The sequence below is a fragment of the Hippopotamus amphibius genome, chromosome 6 (genome assembly GCF_030028045.1).
Source record: "Hippopotamus amphibius kiboko isolate mHipAmp2 chromosome 6, mHipAmp2.hap2, whole genome shotgun sequence".
Taxonomy (NCBI): Eukaryota; Metazoa; Chordata; class Mammalia; order Artiodactyla; family Hippopotamidae; genus Hippopotamus; species Hippopotamus amphibius.
The window spans coordinates 137,039,368-137,064,764 of record NC_080191.1 but is presented as its reverse complement, the minus strand read 5'-3'; the positions used below and the strand labels follow the sequence as shown (position 1 = coordinate 137,064,764).

The 25,397-nt window shown below is 36.4% G+C and overlaps 2 protein-coding genes across 5 annotated transcripts in view; both read right to left on the bottom strand.

The window, feature by feature from the left end:
- The window catches only part of GFM1 (G elongation factor mitochondrial 1), a 41,824-nt gene extending 25,234 nt beyond the window's left edge, over positions 1-16,590 (bottom strand). For 2 of the 3 annotated variants that reach the window (XR_009054417.1, XM_057740218.1), the window contains exons 1-9: positions 16,391-16,590; positions 15,029-15,181; positions 14,029-14,161; positions 12,519-12,723; positions 10,491-10,607; positions 6,424-6,574; positions 3,646-3,800; positions 3,006-3,090; positions 558-695 (exon numbers count right to left, since the gene is read on the bottom strand). Coding sequence is in view for 2 of the 3 variants with exons in the window: in XM_057740218.1 (XP_057596201.1) it covers positions 558-695; positions 3,006-3,090; positions 3,646-3,800; positions 6,424-6,574; positions 10,491-10,607; positions 12,519-12,723; positions 14,029-14,161; positions 15,029-15,181; positions 16,391-16,480 (1,227 nt within the window). In the remaining variant the exon portion in view is untranslated. Of the gene's footprint in view, positions 1-557; positions 696-3,005; positions 3,091-3,645; positions 3,801-6,423; positions 6,575-10,490; positions 10,608-12,518; positions 12,724-14,028; positions 14,162-15,028; positions 15,182-16,335 lie in introns of all 3 variants that reach the window. The other variant, XM_057740219.1, reaches the window with a different exon arrangement.
- Positions 16,591-20,926: 4,336 nt separating this feature from the next.
- The window catches only part of MLF1 (myeloid leukemia factor 1), a 41,877-nt gene continuing 37,406 nt past the window's right edge, over positions 20,927-25,397 (bottom strand). For both annotated transcript variants that reach the window (XM_057740337.1, XM_057740338.1), the window contains 2 exons: positions 22,770-22,908; positions 20,927-21,222 (listed from right to left, as the gene is read on the bottom strand). In XM_057740337.1, coding sequence (XP_057596320.1) covers positions 21,120-21,222; positions 22,770-22,908 — 242 coding nt within the window. In that variant the 3' untranslated portion in view covers positions 20,927-21,119. The remainder of the gene's footprint in view (positions 21,223-22,769; positions 22,909-25,397) is intronic.

The following is a 25,397-nucleotide window of genomic DNA, read 5'->3' as shown; positions in this document are numbered from 1 at the left end:
GAGGCAATTCAAGAATTCAAGCCATAAGCCAAAGTTTACCTGTCAGACTAGACTTTCAGAGATTTTTAAATCCTCAGATATATTTTAGCACCAACATGGTCCATCTGAGGGTTGGTTCTACTTCCATATTTCAGTAAGTAAATCTACTGAACAATCTGGGAAGTTACGTGTGAATTTATTACTCTCATTTACCTTTGAGAACCACAGTTCCATTGTTCTAAAAACCTATTATACTCTTCGTAAGGATAGCTCTTGAGGAAAGTGCCAAATCTTGTGTGCTGAATCTTAGGGAACTAATGTCCCTTTTCCTTAATCTTGGCCACTGAGGAAATACAGCTAACTCACAAATGGTGGTTTAAAATGTGTTCTCGATATGTGCTAATTTAGCCTACACGAAAGTGCTACATGAGAACTGTAGCCCACTAAAAAGGAAGCAGCTAGGAAAACACATTCAACTAGAAGTGATTTTCTTGTGGGGCTCAGGATACCAAGAAGGTAGATCTATTTCACCTGCATTAGAGAAATCTCTGATCTCACAACAATGTCTAGGTACTTGCCTCCATCATGTCGGCATGCATGCGAACCAGCCGTTGCACCCGCACTTTCTTTTTTGTCCTCGTATTATAGATAGTATCACCCTTCTTCAACTCTCCTTGATAATTTCGGACATAAGTTAACTGTCCAAATCGACCTGCCTAGAAGTCAAGATTGGTAAGGGCAGAAAGAATGAAAAAGAAACACAGGAATCAAAATTAAGAGGAAAACTTCACAACTACCTTCAAATATGTGCTATCTGTTTTAGCAGCACAACTTATACACATGCTTCAGTCTGTTGTCATAAACTACCTTAATACTAGTTTTGAATATAGATAAGTTAAATGGTGGTTGTTCTCTCTGATATCAATATCCTAGATACTACTTCTGCTTCCTCTGAAATAAAAGTTATTAGAAAAATTTTTAAAATTTATATAATAAGGAAATTATTTCATAAGTTCAGCTTAATACAATAAGACATAAAAATAAAGTATAATTATTAGAAAGACAACAAAAATATATCATTAGAAATGGTAAGACTATACTATACATGTTAGAAAAACTTTGATAATCACCTGGAAAGCTATACAAATAAGAGTTCTGTAAAGTGACTGCATATAAAATGAATAATCAAGGATCATTTCCTCCTAAATAGTAACACTAACTTATTAGGTAAGTATTTAAAAGTTGCCAATTCTTCTCATATTAATTTACAGGTTTAACACAATAGAATAAAAATCCGCAGAGGAATTTTTAAATATTTTATTAGTGATTTTAATATTTAATTAGAAGAATGGATAAAATAGAAACTAACTCTGATATAAGAACATATTAAATACTCCAAAACCTAAAAAGTATAAAATTAGCACAAATTAAACTAAACAGCCCATAGAGTATAGTATAAATATCTAAAATGTTTAATTCATTTGTCAATAGAAGATAAAGAAGACATGACAATCAATGAAAATATATAACACTGGCAACTGGACACTTGGTCTTCTATCTGGAGGCAGAGGAGATACATTTAGATCCTACCTCACAGCAGTCAGCAAAATAAATTCCAACTGGATTAACAATGAAAAAAAAGAGAAACCCCACCACAAAAAAGTAGAAGAAAAGTAAATACTTACAAAACATAATCAAAGAGGAAGATTTATAAGGTTAAAATGAGAAAATGACTAAGGACAAAGACTGATATATTTGACTATGTAAATTTTAAACTGCAAATTGTTTTTTAAAAAACTTTATTAGAGAAAGGCTCATACAAATAAGTAAAACACTTTGCCTCTAATTTTTAAAAAGGAAAGACAAAAGAATTATAAAGAGGCAATTACAAAAGAGGAAATACAATTGCATAATGAATATATGTAAAAATATTCTCTATTATTAGGAATTAAGGCAAGATGAAGATTAAAACACTGTTTTCACTTAAGAAATCAGTAATGATTTTTAACAAGCAACACTCAACGCTGATAAAGATTCACTGAAATAATCTTAATACGTACATTAATTCTGAGAGTATAAAAGCAATCTGACAATATAAACCATTAAATATTAAAATATTTCATAACTTTTGCTCAATAATTACTATTCTGGAGATCCTGAGAAAAATATTCCTAAATATATATTTTTAAAAGCTTTATGCATTAAAAAGTCACTGCAATGTCATGTCTACTTTTTAATTTAAAATTACTTTTTCTGGTTTTAGAAGCAATAAAAAGCATACGGTAAAATAAAAACTAGGAAAAAGCCCCCCCACCAATATAATTTCATCCCAGAAATAACCACTCTTTAACACTTTCAACTTTTCCAACTTTTTTTCCACTTAAAATATTATACACAGAAGCAACATCACCACAATAAAAAGTACACCCAGTCCCCAAATCTTGGTTTCTAACACCATTCACAATTAAAAGAAACCAGGGCTCTTAGAGAAATGGCTGATTCTAGGGCTGGGGCAGGGAATATATAACATAAGCCTGGGGCATCCTGTAGTGCCAGAAAGGAGGGAAGTATTCAAAAAAGCAAAATAGTGGGGAATGTCCAAGGGACAGAGAAGCCAACTGAAAGAGCTCCGATGGCCAAAACTGGTCAATCTGGCAACAAAATAAGTAACATACTACTGGATTATAACTCAAAGTACAAAATAAATATCCATGAGTCCATACTGATAAAAATAAATGATTGAATAAATAAATATATGGGGGAGAAAAGACAACTCTCCTCTACAGAAGAATCTCAAATGATGTACGTAGATACTGCTCCCTCAAGGAGGAGGAAAATAATTCCCCAGCTCTTAAGTGTGGGCTGTGCACAGTAACTTTCTTCTAAAGAGTCAATACGGAATAGGGTAGGGGGGAAAGTAACTTTACAGTGGAGAAACCTGTAACCAAATCCAATTTATAATATGAATAAAAGCCTAAAATAAAATTTCTACATATGGAAGTTAAATACATTAGAAAGGAACTTACCTCCAGTTTAAAAGCCAGGCCCACAAACGGATGGGAACGGTCTCTTTTAGGGTTCATTAAGATTTTGGCTTTTTCTTGTGAGTCACTTAAAATAAAAGAAATACACATTTATGACATGCAAGTTTGATATTTCTTTTATATCAATTTGCTTCATCAGAAAATTACCTGAGAAGAAGCACATGTGCACTAAATATTTCTGGGCTTATTCATAAGTGAAATCTCACTGAAAGGGATCAATAAGGATAACTTTTCTGGCCTTAATTACTGCACTGTGACAGGACCAGAGCAAAATAAACACAAAAATAGTCTGCCAGAAAAAGAAAAATAACCAATGAAAGCCTGAAAAATTTTTCTTATAGCATTAAAAAAAAAATACAATTGGTTTCAAATGAGAAAATTTTCTAATGATGTAAACTCTGAATATGAAACAAATCATATTTCTAATTTACAAATAGAATATGATATGGAAAGGTATAAATATTTTTCTCTATGCCAAAATTGTTACCCAAGCAGAAATGGAGATTGATTTTTGTAAATTATGGGGAAAAACCCACAAACACAAGAACCATTCTTAAATTCTTTCCCAGTGCACAAATGTTAAAGTCTTTGTGCATGAACTAAATCAGTTTCCCAGACTTACTCCTCATTGAGAATAGCATAATTCTGGACTTCAGATGGATTTGGGAGGTATTCTAAAACAGCATCTAAAAGAGGCTGAACGCCTTTGTTCTTCAAGGCACTTCCCAAAAAGACAGGAGTAAATGACCTATTTAGAGTGGCTCTTCGAATTGCGAGCTACAAAAGGAAAAAATTAATGATTAGTTTATCTTAAAGTTACATTTTGTGTTTCAGATCAATTACAAAGCAGCAAATGAAAGAAATGAATTGATACTCTCTGGAGTACTGGCTCTGGTGAAGACTAGAATCAAGTTCTCTAAAACTTAAGGTCTAAACACAAAAATAAGAAAAAAAGCTATTTAACTTTCAACATTGCAACTGCTTTCAACACTCCTGGAATGCCACTAACTTTCAATCTGGAAAAAAAAAGAAAGATACACACACACACACAAAATAGATACACACATAGAACAGTGTAAACAGTATGCTAACAATTGTGTAAAATAGAAGGAACAGCAATATATACGCAAAAAAAAAAAAAAAAAATCTCTGGAGAGAAACACCAGAAACTATTAACTGGCAACCTGTTTTAGGGATGGAGCAGAGAACTGGGCAGATGTAAGCCAGGGAGGAAACTTTTTACTGTGTACCTCTGTACAGCTGTTAAATGTTTAAACCACAGGAAAGTATCACCTATTAAAAAAATTTAATTAACGGATTTGTTTTCTTTCTTTAAAGGACATACATACAGAAAGCCAAACAGTACAAACTGCTCACAAATTAAGGGCCATGATAGTAATAGGCTCTAAAATAATCTCCTGGTCTTGTCCCAACCCCTTGTGCAAGCACCATCCATGTGTCTCAGCCTCATTCCTTACTGGCTATAGGCCTCAGAGGGAGCAGTGGAGCTTTAGCTCTAGCAGATGGAAGAGGCCAAAAGCAGTGCTGTGCTATGGTCACAACCCACGGCCACACAACTATGGAGCAGCAGATAATTACTTCTCAATCCTCAGGAAAAACAGAAAACTAGTTATCTCAAAAACCTTACAGCAAAACATTTATAATCACAATTCCTAAACATCACAATGAAAAGTAGGATAACAGCTGAGCACTATAAAAGGAGTATAAAAAGAAGAAAATAAGCATGGTAAGAAAGCAATCACTATTTGAAACTATCCAAAAAACTTGCTTTTGCTGTTACTAGGAATCCAGAAATGGCTCGGTCACTAAACACTGAGGCTACCCTAGGTTACAAGGTCACATCTTTGACTTTCCAACCTTCCCTTACATGCAAAAGCAGGAACACATGAATCTTACCATGCTTACTTTACATTCACTGAACAGAGAAACACATGAGGGTGGGTGATAAATAGAAAAGGAAAAAAAAAGAGAGAGAAATTAAAGCTAAACTTATAGCAGCCTAACACAAGCTTTATTTTCCCCCCAATTTCCCTTTTATAAGAATCATTTCCAGACTTCCTAGGTGGCACAGTGGTTAAGAATTCGCCTGCCAATGCAGGAGACATGGGTTCGATCCCTGCCCCAGGAAGATCCCACATGCCGCGGAGCAACTAAGCCCATGTGCCACAACTATTGAGCCTGTGCTCTAGAGCCTGTGAGCCACAACTATTGAGCCCATATGCCACAACTACTGAAGCCCATGTGCCTAGAGCCCAAGGTCTGCAATGAGAGAGGCCACCACAATGAAGAGCCCGCACACCACAATGAAGAGTAGCCCCCACTCATCGCAACCAGAGAGAGCCCATGTGCAGCAATGAAGACCCAACACAGCCAGTAAAATAAATAATTTAAAAAAAAAAAGAGAGAGAAATAATCATGTTCCACTGTCCCTGATAACAATATATCCAACAACAATACAGAAACTAAAGTACACCAATGTTTCCTGGCAGAAAACAGTAAACACAGCCGGACTGAAAGTGCTCTCCTTATAAAGGCCTGCTTGCAAGGCTGGTCCCTGGCTGGTCCAAGCATTCCCAGAACTGGTAAGACTGGTTTACTGTGCCTATACTATCTGCTAAACACCTGCTTTCCTTCTGGGAGTCTGGAATTTGGTACATGCTAAGCAGGGTGTGTCTATGTGACCAGCCTCCAATAAAACCTCGGGCACTGAGTTTCTAATGAGCTTCCCTGGTAGACATCATTTCACAGGTTCAGTCACAACTTGCTGCTAGAAGAATGGGAGAGGACACCTGGAAGCTTACACTTGGTTTCTTCTGGACTTCACCTCATGTGTCTTTTCCCTGTGCTGATTTTGCTTTGTATCCTTTCACTGTAATATATCATAGCCATGAATGTGATTAGTGATGCTAAGCATCTTTTCAGGTGCTTATTGGCCATTTGTTATCTTCTATGGAGAACTGTCTATTTAAAAACTGAATACCAATCTTAGGCAGGGATCGTCTCTTTATTTTTAAAGAGCTGAGCAATCAAGTAAAGAAATCCATACGGCCTTCCAAACAGTACAACAGTGTGCAGTTCTAATTTATCTTCTTTCTTCTTAACAAGGATGTCTAAGAGGTGGGCTGTTTAAGTATCTTTTTTTCTATAACAAATTATGACTCCTTTCCCATTTTACATAATTCACTACTTAAAAAGAAAAAAAAGAGTAATATGCCATGTCAAGTATTTTTTGAAGAAACCAATTATATTAAACAAATCTGCTCAGATTTTATCAATAACCCCCTTGCATAAAAGCATCATGTCCCCTCCCTGCAAAAAATAACAACAAAAAATCCCTCTTTTTCTTGTTAATATAGGACGTATTTTTGAAAGCACTTGCCTTTAAATCAGAAGTTGAGGGAATTTTTTCTTCCAGAAACATCTCACCAAGTTGCTCATCTGAATTAGCAACACATTCAATCAGCTCCTGCCGGTGGTCAGCTGCTGCTGCCCTGAATTCTGCTGGAATTTCCCCATATCGAACAACCTGACTAAGAGTAGAAATGTTTTATTTTAGTACTTTAAGAAGGGTCAATTAAATTGTAAATCAACTATACTCCAATAAAAATTAAAAAAAAGAATTAAACATATAAAGCACCAATTAAAAAGATAAACTAATGGCCAAAATATTTTTTTAGATAAGAGCTCTGATATATTTGCATTAAAATCACAAATATGAAAAACGTGTATCTTTAAAATTCAGATAGAATAGTGAGCAAAATACTTCAAATAGGCAAAGGAAATTGCTCAAGGTTATACTACTAGTGAATGGATGAGCCACAATTCAGAGCCAAACTGACTCCAAAGCCCATGAGTACAGGTGACCTTTGAACACAGGTTTGAAATGCACAGGTCCACTCATATGCAGATTTTCAATAAATACGCAGAAACATATGTGTATAACATTGTGTGAAGACCTGTATTGAAGTGGACAGCCTATCATTATGTAGGAATAAGTTCAGTGATATTTAATACGAAATTTTTTGAAATTTATTTTTAGTTTACACTGATATGCAAATATCCACCCTATAAATTCTGTTGTCTCTAATTTTTTTTTACATATCTTTATTAGAGTATAATTCCTTTAGTGTTGCGTTAGTTTCTGCTATACAACAGTGAATCAGCTGTATTTATATATAAATCTCCACATCCTCTCCCACTTGAGCCTCCCTCCCATCCTCCCTATCCCAGCCCTTCAGTTCTTCACAAAGCACCAAGCTGATCTCCCTGTGCTATGCAACAGCTTCCCACCAGCCATCTATTTTACATTCGACAGTGTATATATGTCAATGCTACTCTCTCACTATATCCCAGCCTCCCCTCCCTGTGTCAAGTCCATTCTCTATGTCTGTGTCTTTATTCCTGCCCTATCATTCATCAGTACCATTTTCTAGATTTCATATATGTGTGTTAGCATACGGTATTTGTTTTTCTCTTTCTGACTTACTTCACTCTGCATGACAGACTCGAGGTCCATCCACCTCATTACAAATAACTCAATTTCATTCCTTTTTATGGCTGAGTAATAGTCCATTGTACACATGTGCCACATCTTCTTTATCCATTCATCTGTTGATGGGCTTTTACATTGCTTCCATGTCCTGGCTATTGTAAATAGTGCTGCAGTGAACATTGTGGTACATGTATCCTTTTGAATTATGGTTTTCTGAGGGTATATGCCCAGTAGTGGGATTTCTGGGTCATATGGTAGTTCTATTTTTAGTTTTTGAAGGAATCGCCACACTGTTTTCCATAGCGGCTGTAGCAACTTACATTCCCACCCACAGTGCATTGTGTAAAGACTTGTATTGAAGCAGACAGCCTATCATTAGGTAGGAATAAGGTAAGTCATATTTAATATGAAATTAATAATGTGTTTGGTTTTTTTTACTGTTTTATAACTTTGGTTTCAAAGAATTACATCACCATACAGTATGCCTCTCTCACATACTTAGAGAAAGTGTATATCATCACAGGTAGTCTTTTTTAAAAAAAGTCACAATGCTTCCAACACTGTATTATGAATATGATTACAATATCATACGCCATAAAAATTTTATAACAATTCATTCATTAGCATATAGGCTTGGCTACTGCATTACACCAATTACACTAGGCTACCATAAAACAATATATTGCTGCTTCTTCCTTATCAATGTATGAATTGTTATACCTGTATATAAATATGAATTTCTTTTCATGTTTTATCTTTTCGTTTTGGACATCTAGTGTCAGTAATACATATAATATCTGCAGTGCTTCGAATCATATAAGATAATACCGATGCAGGTACTGACAGATGCTCCATTTTATAAACAGATGACATAAACTTACCATACTGATACAGTACAATACTATAAATACATTTTCTCTTATGATTTTCTTTAACATTTTCTTTTCTCTAGCTTACTTTATTGCAAGAATACAGTATATAATACATATAGCATACAAAATATGTGTCAATTGACTGTGTTATTGGTAAGGCTTCCGGTTAACAGTAGGCTATTAGTAGTTAAGTTTTGGAGGAGTCAAAAGTTATACTTGGATTTTTGACTGCACAGGGAGATCAGTGCCCCTAACCACCACACTGTTCAAGGGTCAACGGCACTTGAAAATTCTGTTAACCAAATTAATCAGAATATCACAGTCGAATACAGGCAGGATTGACTATTTCTTTTCATTAATAACAAACCCAATTATACAATTTTTAACACAGAACGCTATTTTATAGTTAAAAAAAAGTTACTAATTATGACAGACTCTTCAACCTTGACCTCAGTTCTCCATTCCTATAGGGGTCAGATAGGTAAGAGCTACAAATAAAATACACACAACAGAGAAATGGATATACTTGATATTTAGAAACATCAGTCTGAATATTTTTAAAGTTATTTCTTTAAAAATGGAATCTAATGTCAAAAAATAACAAGCTTTTCAGAAAACACTTTCATGAGGGGAAAAAAAGGAGAGAAAAGAAGCCAACTGCAAATAATTGGAAGTAGTCAGAAAATAATTCTTATTATCCTAAAGAATGCTCTTCACAGCCTTCAGAACTTAATTTCTTCCTTCCTCGCAAGCCCCTTAACTTCCTAGTCTTTCATGTCAGAATCTTCCTTTCAAAATATACCACCCAGTGGTCTAGGGCTAGAAAGGGGGCACGTATATTAAGAAGTTCCACTTGTGGTTCTGACGTACAACAAAGTTTAAAAGCCTCTACTTCAGAAGACAGAAATGTGTGCCCTGGTAATTCTGGTGAAGCAGATTTACTCATTTACTTAAAAATATTTTTTGAGTCCCTATTTTGTACCAGACAGTTCCAGAATTGGGGACATAGCAGCAAATAAACCTGATAAAAATCCATGTCCCTTACATTCTAACGAGTGGGAGATAAGCTTTGTTGTCATTACTTAGTTGTCAAACAAAAAGTAAGAAAAATGCCTTGTCCACTGAACAGGCTCCATCTTTTCCCTGCCTACCAGACCGGGGATAAACTCTACAGGCAACTGATGACAATGCCCTTCACCCACCTGACAGACCAGCCATCTCAGTTCCATAGAGGGGCATGAAACCCCTCAAAAAGGACCTTGGGAGAAACTCCCAGGCTACTAGGTCCACTCTTCAGAACAAAGGTTCATTTATGACTTCCCACATTGTCTAGAATAATGCCACTCAACTTGTGGTCTGTAGACCTGAAACATCAGCACCACTTGGGAGCTTTCCAGAAATGCAAATTCCAGGCCCTACCCTACAGCTACTGAATTTCTGAAGGTGGATCCAGAGATTTGTGCCTTAACGAGCTCTCCAGGTGATTTTTCTGAACATCATGGTTTGATCACCACTGTGCAATTACAATGCTTTGTCCGTAAACGTCTCTCAAAAGTTGTTTGACGGATCAAATACCATGTCAAAAGTCAACAATTTGCTTTTTGTATTGCCCAAACCATATCCGTACAGTTTTAAACTTCTTTTATTTATTAATCTTTTTATCTTTGTAACCCTATGAAGTAGGTAGAGGAAATACTTATGATCCCTATTTTCTTCCCAGTTTTTATAACAATACCCAGGACATAGTAGCTGCTCCAGAAAAGTCTACAAAATGAATGAATGGAACAAGTAGAAAAAGAGATATTACATCAGTAGCCAAGCTGAAGGTCTCCTTTTACCACACCATGTATGTCATAATGTGATGTAAGTATATCATCCAAAAAGTAACATACTCTCCCTTGGAATGAATACTAAGCAAAATGGGAAGTACCTAGGATTAAAAGCATTAAAACAAAATCATCTTAGAGGATATTCTTCCAGCCACATTTCAAAATTAAGTTTATATTTAAAGCACTCATCCTTTTCCTTCTCTTGGGTACCTTTTAAGATATAAGATTTCAATAGTATATTTTTAACACTTACCCAAATTCTCCATCAAAATAGATGGCTCGTTCCTCAATAAGATCTATAATACCTTTAAAATCACCCTCCAAACCAATGGGTAACTGCACAAATGCTGCATTATGACTTAGTTTAGACCTGAAAAACAAAAATACACGTTTACCCTCTATTTCTCTCCCCAAATCCCTTTGAAATTATAAATATAAAAAGAAATCAATGGCAGATCTGTGGAACTGATCAGCAGGTCAAAGCAGAAGATACAAAGCAGTTGGGAACAGACTGACAGACAAACTCACTGTGCTCAGGAAGTCACAACCCTGTTTAGGAAACAAAAAGAACAGTACGATAAGTGTGTTCCCATCAGATCCCCAGAATAACCTGGATCAGAAACAGAAGGGGGAAAACGTGTTATCGAGTGGCTGGCCAGGAAATTAAAGGCTGGCGGGATAACTGTGCCCACGTCTCATTCTTGGCTCAGCTGATTCTAGTGAAGCTGAGTACGGCTATGTGAAAAGGAAGTTCCTGGGGGGGAGAACTCTTAGAGTGGGTATTAAAGTCGGACTCATCATCAGCGCGCACCCCGATCAGGCACAACCCCCGAGCAGAAATCACACTCAGCAGCAGGGGTTAGCACTCACACAGAAATATGCTCTAGCTACCACGACTTAGTCTAGATTCGAGGTGCCCATCTATAACTACGGATATATAGCTAGGAACCACCAAACATTTAAAGGAAACCAACAGCTTGAAAGAGAGGTAGGAGCTCAAGAAATAGTCAAATAAAATGTAAAGATCTAAGAAGTAATTATCTCTATTAATAAAGGTGTCACAATAAAAGGGAAAGTTTACAGAAATTAACTACATAACTGCTCGGATTAAAAAGATCAAAAAACAAGCTAAATAACAGAAAGGATGCAGATGAATACCAGATGAGTGAGTTGGAAGACTGACGTCAAAAATTCTCTCATAAGCCAGTAAAAATTAGAAGGAGACAGAAAGTATGAGAAAGTATGGCAGAAAAGTTAAGACACTGAGGGCAGATTCAGAAGTTTCAAAATCTGTTTAATGGGAGTTACAGAATGAGGTAACAGATAAAAGGGAGTGGAGCAAAGAAAGAACCAAAGTAGTCAAATAAATGCTGAATGAGAATCTGCCTGGAATTCAGAAAAAAACTGGGTGGAAAGAGCCCATCTACTACCAACCACAAGTAAAATATAATTAGAACAAAAAGTGAAAACGTTTCATTTTACCAAGAAAGTAGTACAAACACCCAATAAAGAAAAACTTCACTCTCATATTCTCAAATACATCACTTCCCTCAGAGAGCACACAGCACTACTGTCATTTAAAGTTCCTCAACACTATCTTTTGTCAACGGACACATCGCTCTTAGTTTCTCTACTACCACAAACTTTACTGCCTACATCCACCAGCTCTACCATGTGAAACTTGAGTAGGAACTCTACCGCTTCATTTACAGATCTATAAAAGGTGAAAAGTGAAACTCTGACTCTTTTCAAAGGCTGTGTGAAATACGTAGTATTGTGCAAAATGTAAAATCATATCAATACCACTGGGTTATGTCTGGTTCAGAAAGGGAAGCATTGCTGTTGTCTTAAATATGTTAACAGATGAAAACAAGAGAATACAGCATACTAATTTAAGGCATTAATTAAAATTCCTCAAATACAAGTTAAAACTGAAGATAATCCTCTACGCTTGTCTAAACATAACACAAAGTACTTTTAGAATCTACCCTAGATTATAACTTCTCTAATTACAACAAAACACTACAAATTACCAGGTGGTTTTCTGAATTCACCTTCAACCTCCCTAAAATTTAAGTCATATTTCTTCCATTTTAGAGAAAGTAGTTGATGAAATCATCAATGGACCTCAGTGTACTAGTTACTAAGTCATTCACATAGATGAATTTTAAAAAGGAAAAAAACCTGAAGGATAAAGCTTAATGACCCTGAATTAACTGTCCCTCAGGATGTAAGGTTTGTTATCCAGATCACCACCCCGCTCTGCTCTAAGGTTCAGTACCTCATTTGCTGCAGGGCCCTGGCTGGGTTGGAGCCCATTCGGTCCAGTTTGTTAATGAAAGTTAGGAATGGAACACTGTAGCGCTTCATCTGACGATTCACAGTCATGGTTTGGCACTGCACCCCTCCAACTGCACAGAGAACAAGGATGGCGCCATCCAGCACCCTCAGGGCTCTTTCAACTTCTATCGTGAAGTCCACATGCCCTAAATGAGTCAAAGAAGTGTGTGAGGGTCATAAAAACAAGTCTGAATTTTTACAACATGCACAAGTAAAAGTTTTTCTCTCTCTGATCATTATATAAGTCTTCTCATTGGAATATGGATTCCTTAAACCACCAACACTGTTCATTTCCCAGAAGGTCCAGGGGCCCAACAAAATCACTTCAAAGAGATACTAGGGTATGGGCAACTTTGGAATCAGCTGCAGTATGTAAAAGGCAAGACCCTTCTTATTCACAATTCATTTGCACTATTTTTCAAAGAAACCACTCAAGGATGACGTATTCTAGAACGCAGGTCAGGTTTCACTAATAGGGAATTCACAGTCACACTTTTTTTTTTTTTTTTTTTGGGGGGGGTACATGAGGTTCAATCATCTGTTTTTATACACATATCCCCGTATTCCCTCCCTTCCTTGACTCCCCCCCCTCGAGTCCCCGCCACCCTCCCTGCCCCAGTCCTCTAAGGCATCTTCCATCCTCGAGTTGGACTCCCTTTGTTATACAACAACTTCCCACTGACTATCTATCCTACAGTTGGTAGTATATATATGTCTGTGCTACTCTCTCGCTTCGTCTCAGTTTCCCCTTCACCCCCCGCCCCCTCCCATACCTCGAGTTCTCCAGTCCATTCTCTGTATCTGCATCCTTGTTCTTGTCACTGAGTTCATCAGTACCATTTTTAGATTCCGTATATGTGAGTTAGCATACAATATTTGTCCTTCTCTTTCTGACTTACTTCACTCTGTATGACACATTGTAGTTCTATCCACCTCATTACATATAGCTCCATCTCATCCCTTTTTAGAGCTGAGTAATATTCCATTGTATATATATGCCACATCTTCTGTATCCATTCATTTGTTGATGGGCTTTTAGGTTGCTTCCATGTCCTGGCTATTGTAAATAGTGCTGCAATAAACATTATGGTACATGTTTCTTTTGGGATTATGGTTTTCTTTGGATATATGCCCAGGAGTGGGATGACTGGATCATATGGTAGTTCTATTTGTAGTTTTTTAAGGAACCTCCAAATTGTTTTCCATAGTGGCTGTACCAACTTACATTCCCACCAACAGTGCAGGAGAGTTCCCTTTTCTCCACACCCTCTCCAACATTTGTGGTTTCCAGATTTTGTGATGATGGCCATTCTGATTGGTGTGAGGTGATACCTCATTGACAGTCACACTTTTGAGCATTATTTGATACTCAAAAATGAGCTACGCCATAGTAAAGAACTACATGTGCCACTGCCAAAACAAGCTGCAATAAAACCGAGAACTCAACTCACCAGGAGTATCTATAATGTTGATATTGATATCCTTCCACACGGTATAGGTGGCTGCTGACTGAATAGTGATTCCTCTTTGTCTCTCTAATTCCATGGAATCCATGATAGCACCAACTCCATCTTTACCTTTCACCTAAACACAAGCACAGCAATTCAGATTTCTCTGTCCCCGCAATCCAAGAAGGAAAGACACTGCACAGATAGTTAACTGATGCAATTTTCACAGAAACCTAACTGTCAAACCTATCATCTCATGAAGCAGAAAACTGATTACAGGGTTTGCCCTCTATTAACCCTAACCCTTTCTTCACTGCCATTTTCAGCAGCTGCTATCACTGAGCATTCATTACCTGGTATTAGAGCCATCCTTGCTCCCTCTGCACTGTTCCCGCCCACCAGCCTTGTGTTAATCTGTGAGCAGGTGGCAGAGAACAGATTTTCCCCTGCTATGCTACTTGTGGACTGTGAGGCCTGGGTGGGAAGAATTCGGCTTGTAAAGTCTGTGATTTAATGAGATAATCTTCATCTGAAGTAACATTTTTAGGTGGAGAGTTGTTACTCAATGATACGTTTTTCCTGATATATGTATTTTTAAACTATTAAGCTCATACTATATATCATTACTTTAAACCCCTTTTCCACTTAACATTATAAACATCTTTCCATAACATTTAAAAGTATGTAAACATTATTTTAATGGCCACTTAAAGGTACATCATATTGACTTAACATTCTTAAAAAACAATCTACTCAGGATATCCACAGTGATGGCCTCTAGGTTCATTCCTCGGAGCAACTTTTTTTTTAGCTCTTTATTGGAGTATAATTGCTTTATCAGAGCAACATTTCAAGCCAACTTGAGTTATCTATTTTGTGACTCTGATTAAAGATCCACTGTTACCATTCTTTTAATCTTTCAGGTTTGTTAAGTTTATTAAACTCTGATAAAACAATTAAAACCAAGGTCAAAGTAATCTGGAATCAACCATGAACCACATACCTCATGCATTTTTGCAATTCTGCCAGTGTAGTAAAGCACTCGTTCTGTTAATGTAGTTTTCCCAGAATCGATGTGAGCTGAGATTCCAATATTCCGTATCTTTTCATTAGGAATCACCCCTGATGAACACCACCGGCAGATCTTCCAATTAGCCTGAAAGAATAAGAGCTCAATTCAGTTTACTTTTTATGAGATAACAGTGGACAATTAGAAAGAGTTTAGTGGACATCTTTCCTCCAAGAAATCTCAATGGACACAAAACACCATACGAGATAGCCTGAAAAGGCAAAAGAGGAAAATACATTCAAATAAATTAAACAAAAAGGGACAGATAGTTTTACCAAATGGCACAGGTTTGAAAATGTACACTGGGGCTGATAAGATCAGAAAAACAGCTCCCAACAACTACTTTAATAGGAAATACAGTTTTTACTCTAAATTTTACTTTGATTTTTCCCCCTTCCCCCTTACTGTAGTTCACAGCTTCACAGCTAGCAAGGATGTTTGAGGACTTATATGCTCTATGCAGTGGTACCAATAGCTTCAAGGTAGCCTACAAAAAGTTTCCAATTCCTTCCACCCCAAAAACAATTAATGACATTAAAACAACAACTTTATCTTAGTCTGGTGGTGATAGGGAATCCTGCATTTTACGGAATCAACACACAATATAAATCTCTCCCTATAGGGCGGCACACCCAAAATGCACTGCAGCCACTCCTGGGAAAAGGGCAGTAGAACTTGGAACACCTGTGTAAAGTGGAATCTGGGTGATCAGCGCTTAGCTGATTAAATCCCAGGGATATCAGCGAGCAAAGCAAAGGAGGTCTGAGTGACAGGAAAGGCTCAACTCCTACCTAATCCTAGTCCACTCTGCGCCACCCCCACGCAAAAGGCAGACACAGAACCAAAGAAAGGTACTGGGAGGGTCGAGCTCCAAATCAAATAATCCAGGGTCAGGTGAAAGAGGGAGCAGTCAGCCCAATCACACTCTGCAGTGAAAAGAGCACTGGATAATGAGTCAGAAGCCCCGGATTCGAGCCGTGGACGCACTAATTTTTCAGTTGTCTTGACCTTCACTCCAGTTACCTCTCCTCTTTAAGGCATACCGAAAATAAGAGGCTTAACTGTAAATCGGAGGCCGCCCAACCTCCCAGGGCACAGAGACGTTGCTCATTAACAGCCAGCGGCTGTGCAGGTACCGAGGGGCTTTTCAGCAGTGAGGTCGACAGCCTGCATCCAGAGCTGTCAGTAAGGAGGTGCTAGGGAGGGAAGGGGTGTCACTTCCTCCCTGGCCCCGGACGCACCGCAAGGTCCCGGGGACAGTCGGCGGTGTGGTCTCGCCCCGCCAGACTCCACTACCTGCTTCCCCTTCCAGCCCAGGGCGGCGGGGACCTGCGGGAGCGGCCCGCGCCCCACAGCCGCGGCGGCGGCGGCTCCCAGCAGCCTCATGGCGAGCACAGAAGAGGCGCGACTGTCCCGCGACTCCGGGTCTGCCCAACAACCAGCAACACTGCACGAAGGGTTCAAAGTCACGCCGGCAATCGCTGCCAGAAGAGCACTTCCGGGGCGAAGGATGCGGGGGGGGGGAGAGGGAGAAGCTTCCGGTTCTTCAGAGAAGAGCAACGCCCTCCGCTGCCCGGATGCCCCCTGCCGACTTGGAAGAGAAAGTGCAGTCTCTTTGCGGACCTAATCAGGGTTTTTGCACGCTCCCATAAAGGTGCAGCCTTTAAACGTGGTTGTTTTGCGGATACAGCAGAGTGGAGAAATGGCTATAATAGAATTTACGTTAAAAAAATGCAAAATTGTTATCTATGCTACTACAAAAATATGAAAAAATAATCTACATGGCGTGTAAAGAACGTGAAAAAGTAATGAACTATCTACAAGTGTTTTTTCTCGTTTTAAAATGTTCCAGCTTTGCTAGATGTTTAACATTATATGTCCAGTTCATACAGAAGACAGCATCCTTGACGATTCCACTTGGATCTCTTAGAGGCATCTCAAACTTAATGTCCAAAAAGGAGCTAATGATCTTCCACCCAAAACCCTCTTCTGCAGTCTCCTTCATCCGATAAACAGAAACTCCATTCTTCGAGTTGCCCAGACCAAAAGTGTCACTTTGAACCACTCTTGGACTCTGCTGGTCTAGTCTGTCAGGATATGCTATGGGAACTGCGTTCAAAAATAGATCCAGAAGCTGCAGCTTCTCCCCACCTCTCAAAGCACTGCTGTCTCGACAGAATTACTGTAATAGCCTAACTGACCTTACTGCTTCTGCCCTGCGACTGCTCAGTCTATTCTCAACATAGTAACTAAAGGGATCCTTTGAAGCCAGACCATGTCATTTTTTGCTGAAAACACTCATCCAGTGAATTCACTGTTGCTGTCATTTCTACTTTTGTGTAGGCTTGAAATTTTTCACAACTATTTTTTAACCTGAAATTAATTACCTTAAAAACTTAAACAACTAAATTAAAAAAAAATCAACCTTCAGAATAAGCACCTACAATACAAGGCCTTGCTTGAGCAGCCACACCAATGTAGCTCTACTTTACTTGCTCATTTTCCTCCAGACACATTGACCTCCTTGCTAATCCTTGCATGACCAGAGCCTGTGCTCTCCTCCAGATACCAGTATGGCTCTTTCCCTTATTTTCTTCTTCCTGTTCAAATATTCTCTATCAGTGAGGTGTTCCCTGACCAACACTCCTAAAACAGCAAGCTCTTCCCTGTGTTCGTACACTGCTTCATTTCCTTTCAGAGCTCCCAGACATTTTGCGTAGCTGTTTATTGTCTGACTCTCCCAATGAGAATGTAAGTTCCACAAGGACAGTGATTTGGTTTTGTTAATTGAATAAATAAAAGTATTTGTTAAATGAGTGAATAAGATCAAATAAATGGAAATCAGAATAAGTTACAGGAGACAAGGAAAGAAAAACTAGAGATTCAATGATGAATTTCAAACTTATTTTTTGTATATCATCCATGTATTAATTTTTAGTAAAGGATTACTTTAATGAATAAATCCATTACTGTTGAATACTTTTAAGTAAACTTTTTTATTTGTAGGCTTTCAAAAATTTAGTCTTTACAAGCCTTTGTATTTGTTTAAAATATGTAAATTAATAATTATGTAAATAGTGATAAAATTAAGGTTTTACTTTAAGATATAAGTGTATGTTACTTTTGAAATTACCACTTTAACAAACTGTTTCCTTAAGTAAAAATTCATACTCATTGTCCTCTGTGTGTGTGTATATATAGATTTATATTTTTCTGTAATTATTATACCAAGTATATTCTTAATTTTTTTTATTAATCACCACTTTTCACCAAAGTAGTAAACTTTTGTTTCCTCCACAAAGAAAACTGGAGGACAAAAATCGAAGAACTGTCTAGCTAAATTTTTATGAGTACACATTATAGATTACGTCTGTTGTTTTAAAGTGGCAAAATACGCATACATTATATCATTCAAAGCAGTTACACATTCTGTTAATTCATAGTCATTTTATAACATATAATAAAGATAAATTCGATGAAGGTCCTGATTCACTGCAGTGAGGGTCTAGGTCAAACCTCAGTAGAATCTTCAAATTGTCCTAGCCTGACTAGCCTAAGACCACTGCCTTAGTCCATTCAGGCTGTTATAACAAGAATACCATAGACTGGGTGACTTGTAAACAATAGAAATTTATTTCACATAGTTCTGCAAGGTGGGAAGCCCAAGATCAAGGCTCCAAGAGGTTCAGTGTCTGGTGTGTCCCACATTCTGGTTCATAGGCAGCCAACTTCTCATTGTGTGCGCACAAGGCAGAAAGGGTGGGGGACCTCTCTAGGGTCTCTTTTACAAAGACATTCATCCTTTTCATGAGGGCTCCACCCTCATAACTTAATCACACCCCAAAGGCCCCACCTTCAAATACCATCACATTGCCACATGTAGGGTACCATCTGATACCAATGTGCTGCTACTACTGCTCTGTAAAAGATAATAGAGGCATAAAGATAAATAATGAAAACCTATTACTGAGACTGAAAGTTACCAGGAAAATAGCTAAAGTAGCAAGAAGCCTAAGTATTCAACTTGGCTTTATTGGCAAGGCCACATTCACCAAATAGTTAATATCCTTACATTCCCCCAAAGACCCAGGGTTCCAGAAAGATCAGTGGTTGTCCACAGAGGAAAAATATGTGAACTACAAGCTATGGCGAGCCTTCTTTTTATTTTATTTTATTTTATTTTATTTATTTATTATTTTTTGGGGGGTACACCAAGTTCAATCATGTTTTTATACACATATCCCCGTATTCCCTCCCTTCCTTGAGCCTTCTTTTTTATACTAGTTGACTTCAGAATTAGGATAAAAATAAATTCTGAAAAAAGTCAATTTCAGCATTGTGTAAACATAAAGAATTGACATTTCATCTCTAGATGTCACATATTTTATAAGTGGCCCCTTAGGAAAAGCACTGAGGCATAAAAGGAAATATATATTTAATTCAATTTTAATTTGATTTCTATGGTAAACAAACCGAGATGAAAAATGCATCTATGAATTCTTTTATATGATTCATAGACGTTATACTGTTTTAAGTTCAATTATTTATTAAAGTGTGTTTTCACATTTGAATATAATGATTCAAGTTAACATCAGTGTAATAATTTAGGCAAAAGGAGAATAATTACAGTGTCTACTGGGATTTTGCTCTATCCAGTAAATTTATGGAAAACTTTTATTTAAAATGTATGCCTTATAACTTCCCAATATGTAATAGTATGTTATTAGTATACTAAATTATTCATAAGAGGAAAATTTTAACATCTTAACTATTACATGCTCAATTACTTTCCATTATAAAAATGAATTGACATATATGCATCTTATTTTAGTGACTAAAGGCATGAAACACTGACTAGTAAAATTAACCAGATATGATATAGAAAATTAGAAGAGGATAAGCACAATCACACAATTCTGCTTCCAAAGTTTAAAAAGGAAGATATTAGGATTATAGAGTGATAGTGGATTTTGTTTTCTTTCCCCTTGAAACAACAAAAACTTGAGCTGAGATTTCATACTCTCATAAACTTCATGCCTAACTTTATAAAAACATTAATGCTCGAATTTTAGAATGAAAAAACCCAAGAGCTGAATTTTTAAATAGTATAATTAAAAAGGGAACAACTGAATTATTAAGTACCTTGTTCAAACACACATCACCTGTCTAAGAAATCTGGAGACAATCAATCATTCAGGTTTGTAGAATACCAAATGCATTTTTCTAAATGTCACAAAAAGGCTGAGCAGAGTTTCTCCAAGGACACTCCAACTTTAGAATGTTAACGTGGAGATAGATTAAGCTGTCTGTGAGAAAGGAGAACAGAAATATGCTACCTTAAGATGTTAAAGAGAAAGGTCAATGTAGAGTCTAATAAATGGTGAAAATGTAACACAGAACAAAAAAAGAATACACTGTATAAAGAAATGAGAAGAAAACTCAAGTATATTAACAATTTAAAATCTCTTTGAAAAGGAACTATTTGATTATTCTTTATGTTCTTTATCAAAATAATAACTTTTTTTGGTAAAAGAGTACTAGTATAGTTTTGCTTTATTTAAGAAAATTCTTTAAGCTAGCTGGCTACACAACACATAAAATCTGAGCTAAATAATTTTAACCTTTATTAACATCACTCTATCATAGTGTCAGTGAAGGTTGAGACTATTTTTTTTAACGGTTTATTTCTTTTAACTAATTTTATATGATAGAGTAGCTGTACATTCAATCTTGAATATACAGGGAAATACATAGCCAATAGGAAAATAATTGTAAAAGCAAAATCAGCATGTGTTATGTTTTAAAGAGTGTTATAGAACGTTTAACACATTGCACTGTTGAAAATTAAAGTTTTATTCCTAAAGTAGGGATTTATATAAAGCTAGCACTTCCAAGAACATTCAGAAGAAAATTGCTAAAAACAGTACTGATTTAACAACAAGCGATTGGTCTTATGTGTATTACTCAGCACCATTACTTTCTCTGTTCAGACAACCGAAACTAAACAAATCAAATGCAATGCTATTTATTTTTTGTTGATTTTCACAGGTGATCCTTTGATGTTGAGTTTGTCCACAAAAACGTTTGATCTTCCATGTTCAATGGCTGGACTTTGATGAATTTTCTCCCTGAGAAATACACATGTGAACATGAATACCATTTTTTTAAACAGTCATTAAAAAAAATCAATACAAACAGGATAAAGACCACTATAATTTAAGGTGTGAGTTTTATCTTAAAGATTCCTTAATAGCTTTGAAAAACGCATGGCAGACTATTTCACTTAACATTTAAGAGCGCAACAGCTGCTTTCCTGAGATAGATTTAACTGTTTACCATTTAACCATGTTGTCCAACATGGTAGCCACTAGCTACATCATTTACATTTAAACTAATTAAAATAAAATATAATTTAAAAATTCCGTTCCTCAGCTGCATCATTTACATTTCAAGTGTGATTCAATAGCCCCATGGTGCTAGTGGCTACCATACTGGATAGTACAGATGCAATAACATTTTCATCATTGCAAAAAATCATTTCAGAAAGCTCTATTGGACAGTGCTGGTGTACAGAAAATGCCACTGATAGGGCCATAGATTTATAGACCATCTATAAAGAGCATGCTTTTCTCTAACTGGAACCTGGATTTCATAGTCAAACTTAGCACTGTTAGGTTTTTAATTAATAAACTTTTCAAAGTGAGACAAATATTACCTAAAATTAATATGAGAGCAAGTTTTCTAAAGAAAACATCAGGGCTCTAAATTCCTAAACAAGTATTTTAAAATAAAAGATGCTAGTACATGAAATTCTGCACAAGGCTTCTGATTTACTTGGTACCCACTTGTCAACCGCTGGTTCTGGGAAGCCTTCCACCTTCTGCAGCAAATCCTCCACTCTCTTATAGCCTAGAACAGATTTCTGTTTTAAGGCCTGGTGAGGCCTCTCTCTCTCGAGTCTAATTTTCAATAGGAATTAGGTAGTGTTTTCAATTTTCCCCCCAGAGAATCAAATAAAATTGTAGCTCTAGAATATACTAAATGTGTCAAAATTTCTATAATCTTTAAAGTGTGGTTTTAGCACATTCATATTCCGCAGATATTCCAAAAGGTAATTCCAATGGAGGCTAAAGTTTTTGCAAAATCCTTCCAAAATATTTGACATCTAATACAGATACTGCTACATATTATACAAGGGTCTAAAAATGTTTTTACTCTTAAATACTCAATTTTGTCTTGCTAGGGAAGTTTTGTTCAGCCTTTTAGCTATAGTTCCACTCCCCTTAGTATATCCCTGAACACCAATATCTTTACCTGGTACGAAATGTATGATTCCTACTCTATCCAGATGAAAATCTGTTTCACAAAAGAGTAACTGCATTATAGTATGTCGTTTTTAAAACTTAGGAGGATTTTAGCCCAATCGTCTACAGCATAATTTGCTAGTGAGTTACTAGTCATACAATCCTAAAATATTTGGTTTTCAGATACAAATTTAAATTTGTGTTAGAATACTCAGACATAATGTAAAATTATTACATCTTTCACAAAAGATATTATTGATACAAACAACTTGGATGTTAATCAAAAATTCCTGATAACAGAGGTAAAGTTACATAGCTTCTCTTCTAATTTGCCTTTAAAAAACACACTTTAGTTTAGAAATAACTTTCACCTTTTTTTAAGTTCTCGGGATCTTGAATTCTCATGACCAACGCTTCGCATCCTAGAGTTTTCTAGGTTGCGCCATTGTCCCTTTGGTTGGTACTTCAGAACCTCATTTTGCCACTCATTGTCAAAAGCATGAGCATCACCTACATTAAACATCAAAATAAAGAGGTAAGTATTAAGGTATCAACTGTCAGTAATTGCCCTGCTCCCCACACATTTCACTATAGCCTGGAGTTTTCATTAGCCTAACCTTAAAGTAGAGGCAGGAAACTGCTTCAAATATAAAGGTCTTTGACTCAGAGTAATATTTCCTTTTCTATTTGTCCCTCTCCTATTCTTGTTGATAACTTGATTATTGATGATCTGGTTTTTCATACACCTGTCTGGATATCACGTTATTTATCCAATGGACCCCATGACCCAATGACACTGACAGTCTTTCTTCCTGGGTCATCTCATGGTGATCCTGCTTTCTCTCTCACTTGGAGGACATTCCTCCTAGAGCTAGCACTTTCTGTTCACGATTTGGCCTCACAGGCTTCTTTTTCAATTTCCCGAGACAGGTTACTCATCTGTCAGTTTATGTTGTTAAGAAGTAAGTAATCTAAATTCCATAATAACAAAAAGTAAATGATACTATTTGTTCCTTCAGATTGCCTTTTTTTAAAAACAAGAATCACTTTATTTTTTTTAAATTAATCTATTTATTTATTTTTGGCTGCATTGGGTCTCTATTGCTGTGCATTGGCTTTTCTCTAGTTGTGGCCAGCGGGGGCTACCCTTCGTTGCAATGAACAGGCTTCTCATTGCGGTGTCTTCTCTTGTTGTGAAGCAGAGGCTCTAGGCTCGCGGGCTTCAGTAGTTGTGGTGCAAGGACTTAGTTGGTCTGTAGTATGTGGGATTTTCCTGGACCAGGGCTCAAACCCATGTCCCCTGCATTGGTAGGTGGATTCTTTTTTTTTTTTTTTAAGCTCTTTATTGGAGTATAATTGCTTTACACTGTTGTGTCAGTTTCTGCTGTGCAACAAAGTGAATCAGCTGTATTTATACATATATCCCCATATCTCCTTCCCTCCCACGACTCCTTCCCACCCTCCCTATCTCACCCCTCTAAGTCATCACCAGTCATTGAGCTGATCTCCCTGTGTTATGCAGCAGCTTCCCACTAGCTATCTTATCTATTTTACATTTGGTAGCGTATATATGTCAATGCTATCCTCTCATTTCATCCCAGCTTCCCCTCCCCGCCACCCCGTGTCCTCAAGTCCGTTCTCTACATCTGCATCTTTATTTTTGCCCTGCCACTGGGTTCATCAGTACCTTTTTTTTTTAGATTCCGTATATATGAGTTAGCATACGGTACTTGTTTTTCTCTTTCTGGGTTACTTCACTCTGTATGACAGACTCTAGGTCCATCCACCTCACTACAAATAACTCAATTTCATTCCTTTTAATGGCTGAGTAATATTCCATTGTATATATGTGCCACATCTTCTTTATCCATTCATCTGTTGATTGACGTTTAGGTTGCTTCCATGTCCTGGCTATTGTAAATAGTGCTGCAATGAAGACTGTGGTACATGTATCTTTTTGGATTACGGTTTGGTAGGCAGATTCTTAACCACTGCACCACCAGGGAAGTCCCTCAGATTGCCATTATAATACTGTGTTACTTTACTAAAATTTTCTTCAACATGTTAATTATTATGAAGTACTCTGTATATATTTAAATATGACCAAATTACAAAGGTTAAAATTAAAGAAAGGTTAAGATGTTGTGGCTTCCATCTCGTTGCATAAGAATAATTTTATCCAACTCCAACCTTAAGAGAATTTCTTTTTCTAAAATGATATAATTTAAACCCTGTACTATGATACAACATTTTTATTCAAAATACTTCCTAAAAACAGGAAATGAATATAGCTTAAAAACTATAATGAAAAAAGTTAGAAAGACAAATGAATTAAAGAATGAATATAAAATCTAGGAAATGGAAAGATTTGCTTGATACATATATGATTTATTGTTTACCACCACCAGAAATTTAAATCTTATGTATACAAAAGCCTAAGTGCCCAACAATGCAGGATAGCTTAAATAAATTATGGCCAATTCATGACAAAACCTTTAGGGAACCATTTAGGATGTTTCTGAAAAGTAGCATCTTAGAAACATTATAGTGGAGAATTAAAATAAGCACAATATAAACTATATAGATAGTAAATTTCTAATTTTGAAAATATAGTATGTGACTAAATGTTTATATATATCAGACATAAAACTATTAAGAAGAAATACACTAAAACATCAACAGTAATTATTTTGGGTTGGAACTGTGAATAATTTTAATTTTCTTCTTTATACTTTTTTATACTTTTCAAATCTACTTCTTTGATATCAGGAATATATAAAAACAATTTCTTACTGATAGTCTTTCTAAAAAACATTCAAAAGATTCTGTTTTCCAAGTATAAAACAAAAAATAAATGATACTCAACATTAACAAAAATCACTATAAAAAACAGATCTACAATGAAACACTGAAACCACAATTTTATTACTATTTTGATAATGTATTCTCTACATTTACAATACATAAACTGCCTAAAACGACATCATATAAAATGTTTC